Source organism: Ranitomeya variabilis, chromosome 3, assembly GCF_051348905.1.
Source record: "Ranitomeya variabilis isolate aRanVar5 chromosome 3, aRanVar5.hap1, whole genome shotgun sequence".
In the NCBI taxonomy this organism is placed as follows: domain Eukaryota; kingdom Metazoa; phylum Chordata; class Amphibia; order Anura; family Dendrobatidae; genus Ranitomeya; species Ranitomeya variabilis.
The window spans coordinates 776,377,140-776,399,403 of record NC_135234.1 but is presented as its reverse complement, the minus strand read 5'-3'; the positions used below and the strand labels follow the sequence as shown (position 1 = coordinate 776,399,403).

At 46.8% G+C, this 22,264-nt stretch overlaps 1 protein-coding gene across 3 annotated transcripts in view; it reads left to right on the top strand.

Annotated features, from left to right (window-relative positions):
* LOC143817467 (vitamin D3 hydroxylase-associated protein-like) overlaps positions 1-10,872 on the top strand; it is a 63,836-nt gene extending 52,964 nt beyond the window's left edge. For all 3 annotated transcript variants that reach the window (XM_077298900.1, XM_077298899.1, XM_077298901.1), the window contains exons 10-16: positions 1,137-1,231; positions 1,507-1,606; positions 2,088-2,131; positions 6,778-6,817; positions 7,410-7,518; positions 10,090-10,235; positions 10,569-10,872. In XM_077298900.1, the coding sequence (XP_077155015.1) occupies positions 1,137-1,231; positions 1,507-1,606; positions 2,088-2,131; positions 6,778-6,817; positions 7,410-7,518; positions 10,090-10,235; positions 10,569-10,694 (660 nt within the window). In that variant the 3' untranslated portion in view covers positions 10,695-10,872. The remainder of the gene's footprint in view (positions 1-1,136; positions 1,232-1,506; positions 1,607-2,087; positions 2,132-6,777; positions 6,818-7,409; positions 7,519-10,089; positions 10,236-10,568) is intronic.
* Positions 10,873-22,264: the final 11,392 nt, after the last annotated feature.

The following is a 22,264-nucleotide window of genomic DNA, read 5'->3' as shown; positions in this document are numbered from 1 at the left end:
ACGTATTTAAGTGCCACGTGCCACATATTTAAGTGCCACGTGCCACGTATTAAAGTGCCACGTGCCACGTATTTAAGTGCCACGTATTTAAGTACCACATATTTAAGTGCCACGTGCCACATATTTAAGTGCCACGTGCCACGTATTTAAGTGCCACGTGCCACGTATTTAAGTGCCACGTGCCACGTATTTAAGTGCCACGTATTTAAGTACCACGTATTTCAGTTGCACGTATTTCAGTGCCACGTATTTCAGTCACGTTTAGGGTTAGGGTTAGGGGTAGGGTTAGGGTTTTCTTGTTTTTTCTTGTGTTTTCTTGTGTTTTCTTGTGTTTTTCTATAAAAACGCATGCGTCTAAAAAACGCATGCGTTTTACCGCGTTTACATGCGTTTTTCACACATGCGTTTTTTAAAAAAAACGCATGCAGATAAAAACGCAAGTGTGAAACCAGCCTTAGACCTGGCCAAAATAACGCAGTTCATTTGGGTTACTTCTAGATCTTTCTTGACCATCTAGTGGCTGAAACCTTGCATCGCACAGTGGCTCAGTGGTTAAGATTGTAGTCTCACAGTGCTGATGTCCTCAGATCAAATCTCACCGAGGTCAACATCTAAGAGGACATTATATCTTCTCTCTGCGTTTTCTGGGTTTCTCCTAAGTTCTCAGATTTTCTAACCCACTCCAAAGCCATACTGATGGGGAATGTAGATTGTGAGCACCCATGGGGGCAGTGATGATGATGTATGAAAAACGCTGAGGAATTAATGGCGCTATATAAATGAGTAGCTTAAAAGAATAGTATTTAGATTACGATACATTGGTTTTCCACCAACTATAGAGCGCGGCCTCTTCTTACCTACTGTTATGTATGATTGGGGGTCACCGGGACGTGTGCCTCTTCATCATCTTTGGAGCCTGGAGTCCTTTTATAGCAATGATTTTCTTCACCTGTGGGCTGTAATGTTCTTCATTCAGGAATATTCTAGAAGCTTCTGTGCTTTAGGCTGGTGGAGGTCACAGGTCATATAGGTATATGGGCCGCTCTCCATCTACCTGGCACAAAGATGGTGTCTATTTATGACCTGTGTACGTCCTCCTCCACGTTCTGCTTTTTACTCTTCTCTTTTGTCCTCAGCTCATCCCGTTTAAGCCCCCACGGGTAGACGACATGTTCCAGATGTTTTTGAAAGCTCTCGTTTCAGATGGAGGGAGATCGCTAGCGGATAAGTTGTACGTTTATTGTAAATGTCCTATGCTGGGGTTCACATACTTACTGCACACAGGTTCAGGCTCCAGTGCTTGTGTAGATACAAGTATACGTGTCGGTGGGATCTTATTCCTGGAAGACAGCTGACACTTTATAACTAGAGGTGGATGTGATGGATGACAATTATGTGACCTGAAATGTGCAGAGAAGATGGAGGATGGTGGAACAAATCTTCGGACGTTCCCCTCGTGTGTATGGGTGGGCCACATAACCTGTCTGTCTCTTCTATTCCCATCAGTGACAACAACTTTGTGGACCCCAACTTGGAGGAATCTTTATTTCTCTACAAAATGTCTGGTGTGATGAAGAAGTTCCTCTCATTCATTCTCCACCCTGTTGTAAGTGGAAATATTCCTGTATTATCACAAAAGCACATAAATCCTTCCTGCATCATTAAATGTAACCACAGACTATCGGACTGGAACCACAGATGGTTCTGGAGAGCAGACCCTGGTAGATGACGTGTGTCCACCATGTAATAATACAGCACTATGACCGTCATATAACAGACCACAGAAGTGACTGGTTCTTCAAGAAAATGTAAGAAAAGAGTAAGCAGAGGTTTATCGGTAAAATAAAACGGCCATTGTCATGGAAATCATACAAGTAATTCTACTGAAAGAAATGGTGACACCGATACGGCTGAAAATATAGAGTTCCTGGTGTCCAACACCATTATTATAGGGTTCATACGGCCAAGAACTTGTTTAGTTGTGGATTCGGTTTTCAGTTTCCATCGCGGTGGAGACGCCTGTTTGTCTCTGTTTAGTGTCATATCAAAGTTTTTCCTGTAACTCAATTATTTTATTTTCTTCTCAGTTTCCCAGAATTTCCAGGAGCTTAAACTCATTGTGTGGAGCAAGGTGAGACTCGTTCTCATACATCCGTCCTGTTTTGTCCAGTCCTCACACCCATTCTGTTCTGTCCTCATACACCCATGGTGTGCTATCCCGATATTCATGGCCTCATACACCTGTTCTATTCTGTGTTCATACTCCCATCCTGTTGTATCCTGATAATCATGACCTCGTACGTCTATCCTGTTCTGTTCCTGTGCTTCTGTCTTAAAACACTGGTCCTGTCTTGTCCTCATACACTCATGCTGTTCCATCCTGATATTCCTGGCGTCATACATCTGTCAAGTTTTATTCTGGTACTCCTGTCCTCACACACCCATCATGTTTTGTCCTTGTACACTTTCGCTGTACTAGCATGAAATTCCTGTCCTCATACCCCCATCCTGTGTTATCCTGGTACTCCTGTCCTCATTCTCCAGTCTTCATATACCTGTCCTATACTAATCTGGTACTCCTATCTTCATACTCCCGTCCTGTTTTATCCTGGTACTCCTGTCCTCATACCCCCATCCTGTTTTATCCTGGTCCCCATGTCCTCATACTCCCGTCCTGTTTTATCCTGGTACCCATGTCCTCATACCCCCGTCCTGTTTTATCCTGGTACCCATGTCCTCATACTCCCGTCCTGTTTTATCCTGGTCCCCATGTCCTCATACCCCCGTCCTGTTTTATCCTGGTACTCCTGTCTTCATACCCTCCTCCTGTTTTATCCTGGTACTCCTGTCTTCATACCCCCGTCCTGTTTTATCCTGGTACTCCTGTCTTCATACCCCCGTCCTGTTTTATCCTGGTACTCCTGTCCTCATACTCCCGTCCTGTTTTATCCTGGTACTCCTGTCTTCATACCCCCATCCTGTTTTATCCTGGTCCCCATGTCCTCATACCCCCGTCCTGTTTTATCCTGGTCCCCATGTCCTCATACCCCCGTCCTGTTTTATCCTGGTACCCATGTCCTCATACCCCCGTCCTGTTTCATCCTGGTACCCATGTCCTCATACTCCCGTCCTGTTTTATCCTGGTCCCCATGTCCTCATACCCCCGTCCTGTTTTATCCTGGTACTCCTGTCTTCATACCCTCGTCCTGTTTTATCCTGGTACTCCTGTCTTCATACCCCCGTCCTGTTTTATCCTGGTACTCCTGTCTTCATACCCCCGTCCTGTTTTATCCTGGTACTCCTGTCCTCATACCCCCGTCCTGTTTTATCCTGGTACTCCTGTCTTCATACTCCCATCCTGTTTTATCCTGGTCCCCATGTCCTCATACTCCCATCCTGTTTTATCCTGGTCCCCATGTCCTCATACCCCCGTCCTGTTTTATCCTGGTACTCCTGTCCTCATACCCCCGTCCTGTTTTATCCTGGTACTCCTGTCTTCATACCCCCATCCTGTTTTATCCTGGTCCCCATGTCCTCATACCCCCGTCCTGTTTTATCCTGGTCCCCATGTCCTCATACCCCCGTCCTGTTTTATCCTGGTCCCCATGTCCTCATACCCCCGTCCTGTTTTATCCTGGTACTCCTGTCTTCATACCCTCGTCCTGTTTTATCCTGGTACTCCTGTCTTCATACCCCCGTCCTGTTTTATCCTGGTACTCCTGTCTTCATACCCCCGTCCTGTTTTATCCTGGTACTCCTGTCCTCATACCCCCGTCCTGTTTTATCCTGGTACTCCTGTCTTCATACTCCCATCCTGTTTTATCCTGGTCCCCATGTCCTCATACTCCCATCCTGTTTTATCCTGGTCCCCATGTCCTCATACCCCCGTCCTGTTTTATCCTGGTACTCCTGTCTTCATACCCCCGTCCTGTTTTATCCTGGTACTCCTGTCTTCATACCCACGTCCTGTTTTATCCTGGTACTCCTGTCCTCATACCCCCGTCCTGTTTTATCCTGGTCCCCATGATCTCATACTCCCGTCCTGTTTTATCCTGGTCCCCATGTCCTCATACCCCCGTCCTGTTTTATCCTGGTACTCCTGTCTTCATACCCCCGTCCTGTTTTATCCTGGTACTCCTGTCTTCATACCCCCGTCCTGTTTTATCCTGGTACTTCTGTCCTCATACCCCCGTCCTGTTTTATCCTGGTACTCCTGTCCTCATACCCCCGTCCTGTTTTATCCTGGTACTCCTGTCTTCATACTCCCGTCCTGTTTTATCCTGGTCCCCATGTCCTCATACCCCCGTCCTGTTTTATCCTGGTACTCCTGTCTTCATACCCCCGTCCTGTTTTATCCTGGTACTCCTGTCCTCATACCCCCGTCCTGTTTTATCCTGGTACTCCTGTCCTCATACCCCCGTCCTGTTTTATCCTGGTACTCCTGTCTTCATACCCCCGTCCTGTTTTATCCTGGTACTCCTGTCCTCATACCCCCGTCCTGTTTTATCCTGGTACTCCTGTCTTCATACCCCCATCCTGTTTCATCCTAGTCCCCATGTCCTCATACCCCCGTCCTGTTTTATCCTGGTACTCCTGTCCTCATACCCCCGTCCTGTGTTATCCTGGTACTCCTGTCCTCATTCTCCAGTCTTCATATACCTGTCCTATACTAATCTGGTACTCCTATCTTCATACTCCCGTCCTGTTTTATCCTGGTACTCCTGTCCTCATACCCCCATCCTGTTTTATCCTGGTCCCCATGTCCTCATACTCCCGTCCTGTTTTATCCTGGTACCCATGTCCTCATACCCCCGTCCTGTTTTATCCTGGTCCCCATGTCCTCATACCCCCGTCCTGTTTTATCCTGGTACCCATGTCCTCATGCCCCCGTCCTGTTTCATCCTGGTACCCATGTCCTCATACTCCCGTCCTGTTTTATCCTGGTCCCCATGTCCTCATACCCCCGTCCTGTTTTATCCTGGTACTCCTGTCTTCATACCCTCGTCCTGTTTTATCCTGGTACTCCTGTCTTCATACCCCCGTCCTGTTTTATCCTGGTACTCCTGTCTTCATACCCCCGTCCTGTTTTATCCTGGTACTCCTGTCCTCATACCCCCGTCCTGTTTTATCCTGGTACTCCTGTCTTCATACTCCCATCCTGTTTTATCCTGGTCCCCATGTCCTCATACTCCCATCCTGTTTTATCCTGGTCCCCATGTCCTCATACCCCCGTCCTGTTTTATCCTGGTACTCCTGTCTTCATACCCCCGTCCTGTTTTATCCTGGTACTCCTGTCTTCATACCCACGTCCTGTTTTATCCTGGTACTCCTGTCCTCATACCCCCGTCCTGTTTTATCCTGGTCCCCATGATCTCATACTCCCGTCCTGTTTTATCCTGGTCCCCATGTCCTCATACCCCCGTCCTGTTTTATCCTGGTACTCCTGTCTTCATACCCCCGTCCTGTTTTATCCTGGTACTCCTGTCTTCATACCCCCGTCCTGTTTTATCCTGGTACTCCTGTCCTCATACCCCCGTCCTGTTTTATCCTGGTACTCCTGTCTTCATACCCCCCTCCTGTTTTATCCTGGTACTCCTGTCCTCATACCCCCGTCCTGTTTTATCCTGGTACTCCTGTCTTCATACCCCCGTCCTGTTTTATCCTGGTACTCCTGTCCTCATACCCCCGTCCTGTTTTATCCTGGTACTCCTGTCCTCATACCCCCGTCCTGTTTTATCCTGGTACTCCTGTCTTCATACCCCCGTCCTGTTTTATCCTGGTACTCCTGTCCTCATACCCCCGTCCTGTTTTATCCTGGTACTCCTGTCTTCATACCCCCGTCCTGTTTCATCCTAGTCCCCATGTCCTTATACCCCCGTCCTGTTTTATCCTGGTACTCCTGTCCTCATACCCCCGTCCTGTTTTATCCTGGTACTCCTGTCCTCATACCCCCGTCCTGTTTTATCCTGGTACTCCTGTCTTTATACCCCCGTCCTGTTTTATCCTGGTACTCCTGTCCTCATACCCCCGTCCTGTTTTATCCTGGTACTCCTGTCTTCATACCCCCGTCCTGTTTTATCCTGGTACTCCTGTCCTCATACCCCCTTCCTGTTTTATCCTGGTACTCCTGTCCTCATACCCCCGTCCTGTTTTATCCTGGTACTCCTGTCTTCATACCCCCGTCCTGTTTTATCCTGGTACTCCTGTCCTCATACCCCCGTCCTGTTTTATCCTGGTACTCCTATCTTCATACCCCCGTCCTGTTTTATCCTGGTCCCCATGTCTTCATACCCCCGTCCTGTTTTATTCTGGTCCCCATGTCCTCATACCCCCGTCTTGTTTTATCCTGGTACTCCTATCTTCATACCCAAGTCCTGTTTTATCCTGGTACTCCTGTCCTCATACCCCCGTCCTGTTTTATCCTGGTACTCCTGTCCTCATACCCCCGTCCTGTTTTATCCTGGTACTCCTATCTTCATACCCCCGTCCTGTTTTATCCTGGTACTCCTGTCTTCATACCCCCGTCCTGTTTTATCCTGGTACTCCTGTCCTCATACCCCCGTCCTGTTTTATCCTGGTACTCCTGTCCTCATACCCCCGTCCTGTTTTATCCTAGTACTCCTATCTTCATTCTCCAGTCTTCCTATACCTGTCCTATGCTAATCTGGTACTCTGTCTTCATACCCCGTCCTGACTTGTTTGCATCCTTGTCCTCCTGCCCTCGTACCTGTTTCCAATATCTGATATACATGTGTTGTTCCCTCTCTCCCCGTCTAGGTCTGTGAAGGATCACTGGGCTGAGCAGACAGAGATGGAGGTACAGAGTGTAGCCTTATATGAAGCTTACACAGATATTTTCCTTGTCACGTACAGATCACACACAGCAGGACACTGCACAAGTAACAAGTCCCTCATTTATTGAATTACTCCCTAGTGTGGGGGGACACAATGTGCTGGTGAGCTGCACCGAAGCTGAGAGGAATCCGCTGTCCCCTCCGCTACTGCAATTCCCGAGCCTTTAACAGATATGGCTGATGAGACTTCAAGGTGTCAGCGAGATTCTGCCTAATAAGTATCAGTGTCGGGGTAAGGTCGGGCTCAGACGCCTTACTGAAGATTGCAGATGTGCCTGGCTCCATGTGCAGCTCCGTGTGCTCCTCCACATCATGGACGGGCGCTGGAGCCGCCTTTCTTTCATGCATTTTTCTGGTCCATAAAACTGACCAATGCATGCTGGATTTTTTTTTATGCAGACAAATGAAATCTGTGGAAAATCGTCCACTTGGACTGGAGCATTTTCTCTATATGTCCGTGTGCTTTGTGTGTGGTCCATAGCAGACCTGGACCATTTATACGCTCATCTGTATGAGCCCTGATTGTCAGCTCTTGTTGTTCCTCCTCTCTTCCAGGAGTATCGGGCAGAGTTCATCAGTGAATGGAGGAAGCTGAATCTGGACGCCGTTGTCTGCCCCATGTTGGGTCCGGCCTACAACATTGGTTATCCTGGGAGACTGCTCGGTAAATACGAGGGGCCATTCACTGGTCTCTTCCATTATTGTGCTTTTGAGGTGTGGTCAGCGCTCACATCATCATGAGATTAGTGGACCGTTTCTCAGGAGTCGTGGTGGTCAGCGTACAACCATTGATGTGTATGGTGAATGATTGTGGATGACACCAATGACCCCAACCTCGCTCATGGAAAGCTGTGGCATCCTGTAGTGGGTGATGATATTCTTTCTCTCAGTGTCTGTCCATATATACAGCTGAAATGTTGCAATAGATCGGTCTTCAATTAATCCCAAAGTTTCTGTGTGCGGGAGACCACAAGGGTGTCACGTCTCCCTGGAAGACCTGGAGTTAGACAGTCCCTTGAATCGCAGGCATATTAAATGGATTTAGTTTCCTCTGGTGCTGAAGAGGTTAATGACCCTTTCTGTGCTGGTCAGCAACATGCAGCTCCATTTCAGCTGCTTCTGATCTGGTCATTACCTCTTCTTATAAAAATTGATCAGACCTTCTTCTCCCTGCCAGTGAAAGATTTGTCTTCCTGTGCTGTGTGCTAAAGCTAAGTGGTTGGAGTAGATTTGTTGTGGAAGTGTTCTGTGGTTTGCTGTAGTACGTGTGTGTGTATCTCCTGGTCCCTGGTCCCATTTAGTTTAGTCCTTTCTGTACCTATCCTCCTCCATATTGTTGGTTATCCTTGTTTTGTCTTTGTATTTGTTTACCTTACTTTTTTGTCCCATGCCTCATGTGGTGCGGGAGGGGACACATCGGGGATTAATAGGAGCAGAGTAAGGTCATAGACTCGGGCTTCTCTACCTTCAAGAATGCCCCCAGGACAGGGATAGTTAGGGTCCCAGTTTCAAGTATGAGGCCCCCCTTCCTTACCGAAAGGGGCCTCCTCTAACCTTTTGCCAAAAAACAGCAGCTATGTAGTCTTCTAAGCAGCTGCCTTGCACTCTGAAAATGGTGGAGGCCACAAAGCAGGAGAAGGCATTAAGAAGATAGCAAAGCGTTTCCAAGTTGCCCTTTCCTTAGTTAGGAATGTAATTGAGAAATGGCAGTTATCAGGAATAATAGAGGTCAAGATAAGATGTGGAAGATCAAACAAAACTTCAGTGAGAGCTGCTCATAGGATTGCTAGTGAGGTAAATCAGAATCCCCGCTTGAATGCAAAAGATCTTCAGGAAGATTTAACTCTGGAGTTGTGGTACATAGTTCTACTGTTCAGAGACACCTGCACAAATATGGCCTTCATGGGAGAGCCATTACAAGAAAAAAAACTTCTCCGGCATCCTCACTCACCATAAAATTCAGTGTCAGAAGTATGCAAAAGAACATCTAAAAAAGCCTTTTGCATTTTGCAAATAAGTGCTGTGGATGATGAGGTAAAATGGAACTATGATCAATGATCAAAGGTATGTGTGGCGAAAAGGGTACAGAACTTCAGGAAAAGAACATATTGCCAACCATTAACCATGGGTGGATCAATCATGCTTTGGGATTGTGTTGCAGCCAATGACACAGGGAACATTTCACGAGCAGAGGGAAGAATGGATTCAATGAAATTTCTACAAATTCTTGATGCAAACATAACACAGTCTGTAAAAAAAGCTGAAGGTGAAAAGAGGAAGAGGAAGAGGATGGCTGCTACACATGGAGAATGATCCTCAACACACGTCACAATCCACAATAGATGACCTGAAAAGGTGCAAGATGAAGGTTTTACAATGGCCCTCACAGTCCACTGATCTGATCATCATTGAAAATCTGTAGGTAGACCTCAAAATAGCAGAGGAAGCAAGACGCCCCAGAAATCTCACAGAACTGGAGGAATTCTCCAAGGAAGAACGGAGGAAAATCCCTCACACAAGAACTGAAAGACTCTTGTCTGGCTACAAAAAGGGTTTACAAGCTGTGATACTTGCCTAAAATACAAAGGAAATGTATCAGCTGTAACTTTGGGCATTTTAGAGATCAAACTTGCTTAACTGTTCACAAACAGTCATTTTGACCAGGGGTGTACAAACTTTTACATACCAATGTATGTGGTGACATCACTTCCATCCTATGTAATCCTTTCTTCCTTTGGATTGGCGCCATTCTGTTCCTACATAATGACATAATTTCTGTCCCTTTCCTGATCGTTAATGACTCAGGATTCTTGTTACTTTTGATTTCTTGGTCAGATCTTGCAGTAAAGGCTGACATGTGTCCTTAGTCTGTGTCACTAATGGTAGTTTGAACTTCCAGCTGTTTGAGGCTCATATGATTTCTGGACAGCAGATAGCCCAGAAGATGAGGACTGTATGATCAGCTCTTGTGTCATCTCCATAGATTGTGGAGCCGCCAATAAAACACAGAAATTGTCTAAATAAAGCAAATTTCAAAGGTGACATTGATCCACGGACCCCTCACATGGCTGGAGCCACGCTACCTGCCCCCTGTATCCAGACACTGCCGTCAGATCACAGAGCCTGAAGGCCCAGACACAATCCCAAGGGATCTCAGAGTCAAGAACCACAAAAAGGCAAAGAGATCAGAAATCCCAGCAGTAGATCTGATATTGTCGCCTTTATGTCCCCACAGCTCCACTCTCCTGCACCATGCTCTACAACATCACACATTTCCCGGCTGGAGTCATACCTTTTGGTTCTGTTACCACTGAAGATGAGAAGAAACTAAAAAGTTACAGAGGCTACAACAACGACCCGTGGGACAAACTCTACAAAAAGGTGAGTACAAGGGCAGGAGACAGACGGAATGAAGGGAGTATCTGCCCAACATCTCTTCTGCCACCTCTGTTGACTCTCTGTATGTGATGATGCGTTTCGCCTCTTCTGCCATCTCTGGTGACTCTCTGAATATTAATGATGCGTTTCGCCTCTTCTCCTTTTGAGACACTATGAATTGGTGAGTTTCGCCTTTTTTACCACCTCTGGTGACTCTCTGTATATGATGATGCGTTTCGCCTCTTCTGTCACCTCTGGTGACTCTGTATATAATGAGGTGTTTCACCTTTTTTGCCACCTCTGGTGACTCTCTCTCTGTATGTATGCTCTTTGCAGGCTGTTGAAGGCGGGGTGGGTCTGCCGCTGTCGGTCCAGTGTGTTTCGCTCCCTTACCAGGATGAGATCTGCTTGCGCCTCATGAAGGAACTTGAGACCCTCAGCAGCCGCCACCACAAGAGATAAATGGCGCCTCACCAGTATCGTCCGCTGATGGAGTAAAGTGGTGTAAACTACAGCATTTGAGATCTATAATGGAGCCTGACTGATGAAATGGAGATGCCCAATGTCTCTGTCGGCTTAAGAAAAAAAAATTCTGCATAATATTCTGGACGAGGCATAATTCATTAAACACTATGCGGGGAAATATCCTCCTACTGAATGTGATAATATATAGTGGGGGGATATTACACTGTGGAGGGTGGGGAATGATAATCGCACCAGTGAGGGAGGAGCTTCACAATGGAAAGATTTCTACATATTTTTAACCTCTCTAATTCACCTCTTCCTCTCTCTGACCACAACCTTCTCACATTCTCTTCCCTCTCCACTCCATGTCTACAATCTCCACCCCACAAACTTTCACACCCTCGCAGAAATCTTAAACATCTTGACCTACATTTATTCTCTGAATTCCTCCTCCCTCTCACAGACATAAGTTCCATACACAATGCGGATGACGCTGCCGCTCTATATAACACCACAATAGCTGTAGCTTTGGAATCTGCTGCCCCACTTACACATACCAAAGCTCACAAAATCAACAGACAACCCTGGCACACCAGCCTGACCAAAGAACTGAGGCGAGCTTCCAGGGCTGCTGAGCGCAGATGGAAAAGATCCCACTCCAACAACCACTTCATCACATTCAAACAGTCCCTCACTACTTTCAAGACCACATTCGCCACAGCTAAACAAACCTACTTCTCATCTCTCATATCCTCCCAGTCTCACAACCCTAAACAGTTATTCAACACCTTCAATTCTCTCCTCCGTCTCCCAGCACCTCCTCCCTCTCCACTTATCTCAGCTGAAGACTTTGCCTCATTTTTCAAGCAGAAGATTGATAACATCAGAGACAGTTTTGGTCAACAACCCCCAGAGCCCTTCCTCCCGACTTCCCAGCCCTCCACCTTCAAAACCAACTTCTCCACCATTACAGAAGATCAATTCTCCACTCTACTCTCAAAATCGCATCTCACCACCTGTGCACTTGACCCGCTCCCATCCCACTTCATCCCAAACCTCACCAAAGTCTTCATCCCAACCCTAACCCATCTCTTCAACCTATCACTAACAACTGGTGTTTTCCCCTCAAGCTTTAAACATGCCTCCATCACACCTATCCTCAAAAAGCCCTCTCTTGACCCATCCTCTGTATCTAGCTATCGCCCTATATCACTTCTCCCTTATGCCTCAAAACTACTGGAACAACACGTCTACCTTGAACTGTCCTCCCATCTCTCTTCTTGCTCCCTCTTTGACCGCTTACAATCTGGCTTCCAGTCACACCATTCCACTGAAACTGCCCTAAGTAAGGTCACCAACGACCTCTTAACCGCCAAGAGCAAGCGACACTACTCTGTTGTCCTCCTCCTCGACCTGTCGGCTGCCTTTGACACAGTGCACCATTCCCTATTATTACAGACCCTCTCATCCCTTGGCATCACAGACTTGGCCCTATCCTGGATCTCATCATACCTAACAGACCAGACATTCAGCGTCTCCCACTCACACACCACCTCCTCACCTCACCCCCTATCTGTCGGAGTCCCACAAGGTTCTGAAGAGCCCCTGCTCTTCTCCATTTACACCTTTGGCCTGGGACAGCTCATAGAATCTCATGGCTTTCAGTATCACCTCTATGCTGATGACACACAGATCTACATCTCTGGACCAGATATCACCTCCCTACTAACCAGAATCCCTCAATGTCTGTCCACTATTTCATCCTTCTTCTCCGCTAGTTTTCTGAAACTTAACATGGACAAAACAGAATTCATCATCTTTCCCCCATCTCACGCGACCCCCCCCCCCCAACGTACCTATCCATTACAGTAAATGGCTGCCCACTCTCCCCAGTCCCACAAGCTCGCTGCCTCGGGGTAATCCTTGACGCTGATCTCTCCCTCAAACCACATATCCAAGCCCTTTCCACTTCCTGCCGACTTCAACTCAAAAATATTTAACGAATCCGTACATTCCTCAACCAAGAATCTGCAAAAACCCTAGTCCATGCCCTCATCATCTCTCGCCTCGACTACTGTAACCTCCTGCTCTGTGGCCTCCCCTCGAACACTCTCGCACCCCTCCAATCTATTCTAAACTCTGCTGCCCGACTAATCCACCTGTCCCCCCGCTATTCCCCGGCCTCTCCCCTCTGTCAATCCCTTCACTGGCTCCCCATTGCCCAGAGACTCCAGTACAAAACCCTAACCGTGACGTACAAAGCCATCCACAACCTGTCCCCTCCATACATCTGTGACCTCGTCTCCCGGTACTTACCTACACGCAACCTCCGATCCTCACAAGATCTCCTTCTCTACTCCCCTCTTATCTCCTTCTCCCACAATCGTATACAAGATTTCTCTCGCGTATCACCCCTACTCTGGAACCCTCTACCACAACACATCAGACTCTCGCCCACCATCGAAACCTTCAAAAAGAGCCTGAAGACCCACCTCTTCCGACAAGCCTACAACCTGCAGTAACCACCGATCAACCAACCGCTGCACGATCAGCTCTACCCTCACCTACTGTATCCTCACCCATCCCTTGTAGATTGTGAGCCCTCGCGGGCAGGGTCCTCTCTCCTCCTGTACCAGTTATGACTTGTATCGTTTAAGATTATTGTACTTGTTTTTATTATGTATACCTCTCCTCACATGTAAAGCGCCATGGAATAAATGGCGCTATAACAATAAATAATAATAATAATATTTTTCACTGACAAAATCGGAGAATTAAGAAGACGAATGGAGGAGAGGCGACTCCCGCCCCCGACTGCCGCCATCACTGAACCCTCTTATATTACTTATAAGAGAAAAGTAAAATTGGAACCAGCTCACCACATCCTTGATTTTCACTTGGTGTGGAAGGGGTTAAGCGTAGCGATGATCGGATAGTGAAGTATTTGGATTCGGGAAAATCGGCACAAATAATTTCCATTATCCGTGTATTCGTACCAAATAAGACATTCAATGTAAGTCAATGGGAAAGCCATGGAGCAGACACCTGCATGCCTTTCTGACTTACACCGCACAATGAATGAAAAGCCGGCAATTCATCTGCCGTGTACTGTAATATCACAGGATAGAAGAGATGGATTACATACAGTAAATACACATAGAGTACATAGATATCAGTGACACACATATATATGTATATACACTCACCGGCCACTTTATTAGGTACACCATGCTAGTAACGGGTTGGACCCCCTTTTGCCTTCAGAACTGCCTCAATTCTTCGTGGCATAGATTCAACAAGGTGCTGGAAGCATTCCTCAGAGATTTTGGTCCATATTGACATGATGGCATCACACAGTTGCCGCAGATTTGTCGGCTGCACATCCCAAAGATGCTCCATACAAGGCAGGATGGATCCATGCTTTCATGTTGTTTACGCCAAATTCTGACCCTACCATCCGAATGTCGCAGCAGAAATCGAGACTCATCAGACCAAGCAACGTTTTTCCAATCTTCTACTGTCCAATTTCGATGAGCTTGTACAAATTGTAGCCTCAGTTTCCTGTTCTTAGCTGAAAGGAGTGGTACCCGGTGTGGTCTTCTGCTGCTGTAGCCCATCTGCCTCAAAGTTCGACGCACTGTGCGTTCAGAGATGCTCTTAGGCCTACCTTGGTTGTAACGGGTGGCGATTTGAGTCACTGTTGCCTTTCTATCAGCTCGAACCAGTCTGCCCATTCTCCTCTGACCTCTGGCATCAACAAGGCATTTCCGCCCACAGAACTGCCGCTCACTGGATTTTTTTTCTTTTTCGGACCATTCTCTGTAAACCCTAGAGATGGTTGTGCGTGAAAATCCCAGTAGATCAGCAGTTTCTGAAATACTCAGACCAGCCCTTCTGGCACCAACAACCATGCCACGTTCAAAGGCACTCAAATCACCTTTCTTCCCCATACTGATGCTCGGTTTGAACTGCAGGAGATTGTCTTGACCATGTCTACATGCCTAAATGCACTGAGTTGCTGCCATGTGATTGGCTGATTAGAAATTAAGTGTTAACAAGAAGTTGGACAGGTGTACCTAATAAAGTGGCCAGTGAGTGTATATTATATAGATAGAAGAAAAGCCGGCAATTCAGCAGCCACGTACTCTAAAATTACATTGTGACCCGACAGTATAGAAGAGATGGATTACACACATAGATACAGATATATGGGTTATACACATAGAGTACATAGATATATAGATGTCAGTACCACACACACATATACTGTATGTATATATATATTATATAGATAGAAGAAAGTCCGGCAATTCAGCAGCCACGTACTCTAAAATGACACCGGGACACAACAGTATAGAAGAGATGGATTACACACATAAATACAGATTTATGGGTTATACACATAGAGTACATAGATATATAGATGTCAGTGACACACACACATATACTGTATGTATATATATTATATAGATAGAAGAAAATCCGGCAATTCAGCAGCCACGAACTCTAAAATGACATTGTGACCCGACAGTATAGAAGAGATGGATTACACACATAGATACAGATATATGGGTTATACACATAGAATAGATAGATATATAGTTATAGATATATATATATAGATGTCAGTGATGCACACATATATGTATATATATTATATAGATAGATAGAAGAAAAGCCAGCAATTCAGCAGCCACGTACTTGAAAATCACAGCAGGAATCGACAGCATAGAATATAGATAGACTACATATAGCGAATACTAGGGTTGAGCGAAACGGGTCGGCCATTTTCAGAAGTCGCCGACTTTTGGCAAAGTCGGGTTTCATGAAACCCGACCCGACCCCTCTGTGGGGTCGGCCATGAGGTCGGCGATCTTCTGAATCTGGTATCGGAATTCCGATACCGAGTTCCGATATGTTTGCGATATCGGAAATCGGTATCGGAATCCACATTTAAGTGTAAAATAAAGAATTAAAATAAAAAATATTGATATACTCACCCTCTGACGCGCCCTGGTAGTAATTGGCATCTTCCGTTCCTAAGAATGAGCGCGTGAAGGACCTTTCGATGACGTCACGGCTTGTGATTGGTCGCGGCCGCCTACGTGACCGCTCAGCGACCAATCACAAAGCCGTGACGTAATTCTCAGGTCCTAAATTCCTCATTCTAGGAATTTAGGACATGAGAATTACGTCACGGCTTGTGATTGGTCGCTGAGCGGTCACGTGGGCGGCCGCGACCAATCACAAGCCGTGACGTCATCGAAAGGTCCTTCACGCGCTCATTCTTAAGAAGGAAGGCTGCCGGAAAGAAGCCGAGGGTGAGTATATTCCTATTAGGTATATACTCACCCTCGGACGCGCCCTGCTTCTTTCCGGCAGCCTTCCTTCTTAAGAATGAGCGCGTGAAGGACCTTTCGATGACGTCACGGCTTGTGATTGGTCGCGGCCGCCCACGTGACCGCTCAGCGACCAATCACAAGCCGTGACGTAATTCTCATGTCCTAAATTCCTAGAATGAGGAATTTAGGACCTGAGAATTACGTCACGGCTTTGTGATTGGTCGCTGAGCGGTCACGTGGGCGGCCGCGACCAATCACAAGCCGTGACGTCATCGAAAGGTCTTTCAAGCGCCATTCTTAGGAACGGAAGATGCCAATTACTACCAGGGCGCGTCAGAGGGTGAGTATATCAATATTTTTTATTTTAATTCTTTATTTTACACTTAAATATGGATCCCAGGGCCTGAAGGAGAGTTTCCTCTCCTTCAGACCCTGGGAACCATAGTATCCCATTGCACTGCATTGGGTTTCGTGTTTCGGCCGACCCCGACCCCAACTTTTTTATAGGATCGGCCGATTTCACTCGACCCGACTTCTGAGAAAGTCGGGTTTCGTGAAACCCGACCCGATCCTATAAAAATAAAAGTCGCTCAACCCTAGCGAATACATTGGGCACTATCAGTTACTAGCACAAATAATACGCTCTTCAGGCTATTCGTTACTCAGCGAGTAATTTGGTATTCGCCTCGGTATATTCCAGTGACCCGCTCAGCATGTTTGGCGCTTTATTTGCAGCCAATGAGCATGCTGGGCTTGCTTGCCGATAACCGTTATGCTGGCGCCATCTTTGGTGTGGCATTACTGTGATTGGCTGCCCGAACACCAGGTGTTTGTCGTGCTGTCATGTGCCTGACAGCGCGGCAAACACCGCTTCTGATCAGCAGTAAAATAATCCCCGCAGGTCAGAGAGACGCGGTTCCCACGCTGTCAAAAACATCATGAGCGTGCACCTGTGATCAGAGGTATAAAGTTTACCTCCGGTCACTAGCGTCAGCGGGTGGGACTACAGCTCCCATCAGCTGCCGCTGCTGCCGCTAATATCAGGGAGAGCAGGAGCGGTGGATGGGAGTATTCATCAGCCGCTCCTGTGCTGTAAATAGTTAAAAAAAAACCTGCGTGGGTTCCGCTGTATTTTTGATAACCAGCCAGGCAAGACTCACAGCTGGGAACTGCAACTCACAGCTGTCAGCTTCAGCAAGGCTGGTTATCAAGAATAGAGGGGTCCCTGTTATGGACCTGGTGGTTAGGAGCACCCGGAAAGACCTGATGGTTAAACTATAACACAGAATAAGCTCTGGGAAGTGGGAGCTCTGCTGACCACAACCCCTAATCCTATCAACACACACTAGAAATAGCCGTGGAGCGTACCTAACTCTGCCTAGACGCCTCTTCACAGCCTAAGAGCTAACTACCCCTAAAGATAGGAAATAAAGCCTACCTTGCCTCAGAGAAATTCCCCAAAGGAAAAGGCAGCCCCCCACAAATATTGACTGTGAGTTAAGATGAAAGTCACAAACACAGGAATGAAACAGGTTTCAGCAAAGGAGGCCAGACTTCACTAAACAGACTGAGGATAGAAAAGGTATCTTTGCGGTCAGCACAAAAAACTACAAAAAAACACGCAGAGTGTGCAAAAGAGACCCCCGCACCGACTCACGGTGCGGAGGTGCCACTCTGCATCCCAGAGCTTCCAGCTAGCAAGGCAATATCATGATAGCAAGCTGGACAAGAAAACAATGATAAACAAATAAACTAGCAGGGACTTAGCTTCTGCTGGAGTAGACAGGTCGTCAGAAAGATCCAAGAGAGATCTGAACCAGTACTAGGACATTGACAGCTGGCATGAAGTAACGATCTGAGTGGAGTTAAATAGAGGAGCCAGCCTAGGACTAAACGAGGTCAGCTGAGGAAGGAACCTCAGAACCAGCAGCTCCACTCACAGCCACCAGAGGGAGTCCATGGACAGAACTCGCCGAAGTACCATTCATGACCACAGGAGGGAGTTCGAAAACAGAATTCACAACAGTACCCCCCCTTGAGGAGGGGTCACCAAACCCTCACCAGAGCCCCCAGGCTGATCAGGACGAGCCAAATGAAAGGCACGAACTAGATCGGCAGCATGAACATCAGAGGCAACAACCCAGGAATTATCTTCCTGACCATAACCCTTCCACTTGACCAGGTACTGAAGTTTCCATCTCGAAATATGAGAATCTAAAATCTTCTCCACCAAATACTCCAACTCCCCCTCGACCAACACCGGGGCAGGAGGGTCAACGGAGGGAACCATAGGCGCCACATATCTCCGCAATAACGACCTATGGAACACATTATGGATGGCAAAAGAAGCTGGAAGGGCCAAACGAAATGACACAGGATTGAGAATTTCAGAAATCTTATAAGGACCAATGAAACGAGGCTTAAACTTAGGAGAAGAAACCTTCATAGGAACATAACGAGACGACAACCAAACCAAATCCCCAACACGAAGTCGGGGACCAACACAGCGACGGCGGTTAGCGAAACGTTGAGCCTTCTCCTGGGACAATGTCAAATTGTCCACTACGTGAGTCCAAATTTGCTGCAACCTGTCCACCACAGAATCTACACCAGGACAGTCCGAAGGCTCAACCTGCCCTGAAGAAAAACGAGGATGGAAACCAGAATTACAGAAAAAAGGCGAAACCAAAGTAGCCGAGCTGGCCCGATTATTAAGGGCGAACTCAGCCAAAGGCAAGGAGGACACCCAATCATCCTGATCAGCAGAAACAAAGCATCTCAGATATGTTTCCAAAGTCTGATTGGTTCGTTCGGTTTGGCCATTTGTCTGAGGATGGAAAGCTGAAGAAAAAGACAAATCAATGCCCATCTTAGCCCAAAATGACCACCAAAACCTTGAAACAAACTGGGAACCTCTGTCCGACACGATGTTCTCCGGAATGCCATGCAAACGAACCACATGCTGGAAAAATAATGGAACCAAATCGGAGGAGGAAGGCAATTTAGGCAAGGTGTTGTGAATTCCGTCTGGGCTCCCTCTGGTGGCCTTTAGCGATACTGCGGGTCTGGAGCTGGGCTCAGCTGCCTCATTTCCTGCTATGCTGGTTCCTATTTATCTCCACCTGGACCTTTACTTGTTGCCTGCTGTCGTTGTATTCAGTACTGGTTCTGACCTCTCCTGGATTTCCTTGGTGACCTGTCTCTTTCTGAGAAGCTAAGTCTTGCTAGTTCTTTTTGCTCATTGTTTCCTTGAAAATGTTTCTCAGTATATGGTTTGTTCAGTCCAGCTTGCTTATATGTGATTTTTCGCTTGCTGGTAGCTCTGGGGTGCAGAGTGCGCCCCTCACATCGTGAGTCGGTGTGGGGGTTCTTGTACTTTCTGCGTGGATAGTTTTTGATAGTTTTTGTACCGACCGCACAGATCCCTTGCTATTTTCTGTCTATTTAGTGTTAGCGGGCCTCATTTGCTTAAACCTGTTTTTCATTCCTACGTTTGTATTTTCCCCTTAACTCACCGTTATTATTTGTGGGGGGCTGTCTAAACTTTGGGGTTATTTCTCTGAGGCAATTGAGGCTTTGCTTTCTCTCTAGGGGTAGCCAGTTTCTCGGGCTGTGAAGAGGCGTCTAGGTTTTTAGGTAACGCTCCACGGCTGCCTTTAGTGTGTGTGGATAGGATCAGGATTGCGGTCGGTATAGTTCCCACATCCCCGGAGCTTGTCCTACTATTCAGGTTTACCTATCAGGTCAGTTTGGTGATCCTACCACCGGATCATAACAGTACAGCAGGCCAATAAAGAGTTAATGCATCGCAAAAGAGGGATAAGAGAAATCCTGAGTTCTTTTTTTTTTTCCTCTGCAGTGTGTCTAGCCTCTCTCCTCCCCTTAATCTCTGGTGGTTCAGAATTCAGCTGCAGCTATGGACCTTCAGAGTCTGTCTTCTAGTGTGGATCATCTCACTGCTAGGGTACAAGGCATTCAGGATTATGTAGTTCACAGTCCTATGTCAGAGCCTAAGATACCTATTCCTGAGCTGTTCTCCGGAGAAAGATCTAGGTTTTTGAACTTTAAACATAATTGCAAATTATTCCTTTCTCTGAGACCTCGTTCCTCTGGTGATCCGGTTCAGCAAGTTAAAATTATTATTTCTTTGTTGCGTGGTGACCCTCAAGATTGGGCATTCTCTCTGGCGCCAGGAGATCCTGCATTGCAAAATGTGGATGCGTTTTTTCTGGCGCTTGGAGTGCTTTATGAGGAACCTAATCTGGTAGACCAAGCAGAAAAGGTTTTGCTGGCTCTCTCCCAGGGTCGGGATGAAGCAGAGGTTTACTGTCAGAAGTTTAGGAAATGGTCTGTGCTCACTCAATGGAATGTGTGCCCTGGCAGCGATTTTCAGAAAGGGTCTTTCTGAAGCCATTAAGGATGTTATGGTGGGGTTCCCCATGCCTGCGGGTCTGAATGAGTCAATGTCTTTGGCCATTCAGATTGATCGGCGTTTGCAATGTGACAGGATTCTGACCAGAATTGAACGGCAAAATCACAGATGTCAGAATGGGTTGTGCTTTTACCGTGGTGATTCTGCTCATGTTATCTCAGATTGTTCTAAGCGCACAAAAAACTTCGCTAAGTCTGTCACCATTGGTACTGTACAGCCTAAATTCATTTTGTCTGTTACTTTGATTTGCTCTGTCATCCTACTCAGTTATGGCTTTTGTGGATTCAGGTGCTGATGGATTTGTCTTTTGCCAGGCGCTGTGGTTTTATCTTGGAGCCTTTGCAATTCCCTATTCCACTAAAGGGAATTGATGCCACGCCATTGGCCAAGAATAAACCTCAGTACTGGGCTCAAATTACCATGTGCATGACTCCTGCACATCAGGAGGTGATTCGCTTTCTGGTGTTACATAATTTGCATGATGTTGTCGTGTTGGGTCTGCCATGGCTGCAGGTTCATAATCCAGTCCTGGATTGGAAAGCAATGTCTGTGTCAAGTTGGGGTTGCCAGGGGATTCATGGCGATGCTCCTTTGGTGTCAATTGCTTCTTCTACTCCTTCTGAAGTCCCTGAATTTTTGTCGGACTACCAGGATGTATTTGATGAGCCCAAGTCCAGTGCCCTACCTCCTCATAGGGATTGTGATTGCGCCATAAATTTGATTCCTGGTAGTAAGTTCCCTAAGGGACGACTTTTTAATTTGTCTGTACCAGAACATGCCGCTATGCGGAGTTATATCAAGGAGTCTTTGGAGAAGGGGCATATTCGCCCGTCCTTGTCCCCTTTGGGTGCGGGGTTCTTTTTTGTGGCCAAGGAGGATGGTTCTCTGAGACCCTGTATAGATTATCGCCTTCTAAATAACATCACGGTCAAATTTCAGAATCCTTTGCCACTGTTGTCCGATCTGTTTGCTCGGATTAGGGGGGCCAGTTGGTTCACCAAGATAGATCTTCGTGGAGCGTATAATCTTGTGCGTATAAAGCAGGGCGATGAATGGAAAACAGCATTTAATACGCCCGAAGGCCATTTTGAGTACTTGGTGATGCCTTTTGGGCTTTCTAATGCCCCTTCTGTGTTCCAGTCCTTCATGCACGACATCTTCCGAGAGTATCTGGATAGGTTTAGGATTGTGTACCTGGATGATATTTTGGTCTTTTCTGATGATTGGGAATCTCATGTGAAGCAGGTCAGGATGGTATTTCAGGTCCTGCGAGCCAATGCCTTGTTTGTGAAGGGCTCTAAATGTCTCTTCGGAGTCCAGAAGGTTTCCTTTTTGGGCTTTATTTTTTCTCCTTCTACCATTGAGATGGATCCAGTCAAGGTCCAGGCTATTCATGACTGGACTCAACCTACATCGGTAAAGAGTCTTCAGAAGTTCTTGGGTTTTGCTAATTTTTACCATCGCTTCATCACTAATTTTTCCAGTGTGGTTAAGCCTTTGACGGATTTGACCAAGAAGGGTTCTGATGTGACGAATTGGTCTCCTGCGGCCGTGGAGGCCTTTCAGGAGCTCAAACGTCGGTTCTCTTCGGCTCCTGTCTTGTGTCAGCCGGATGTCTCTCTGCCCTTCCAGGTCGAGGTTGATGCTTCTGAGATTGGAGCAGGGGCTGTCTTGTCACAGAGAAGCTCTGATGGCTCTGTGATGAGGCCATGTGCTTTCTTTTCAAGAAAGTTTTCGCCTGCCGAGCAGAATTATGATGTTGGTAATCGGGAGTTGTTGGCAATGAAGTGGGC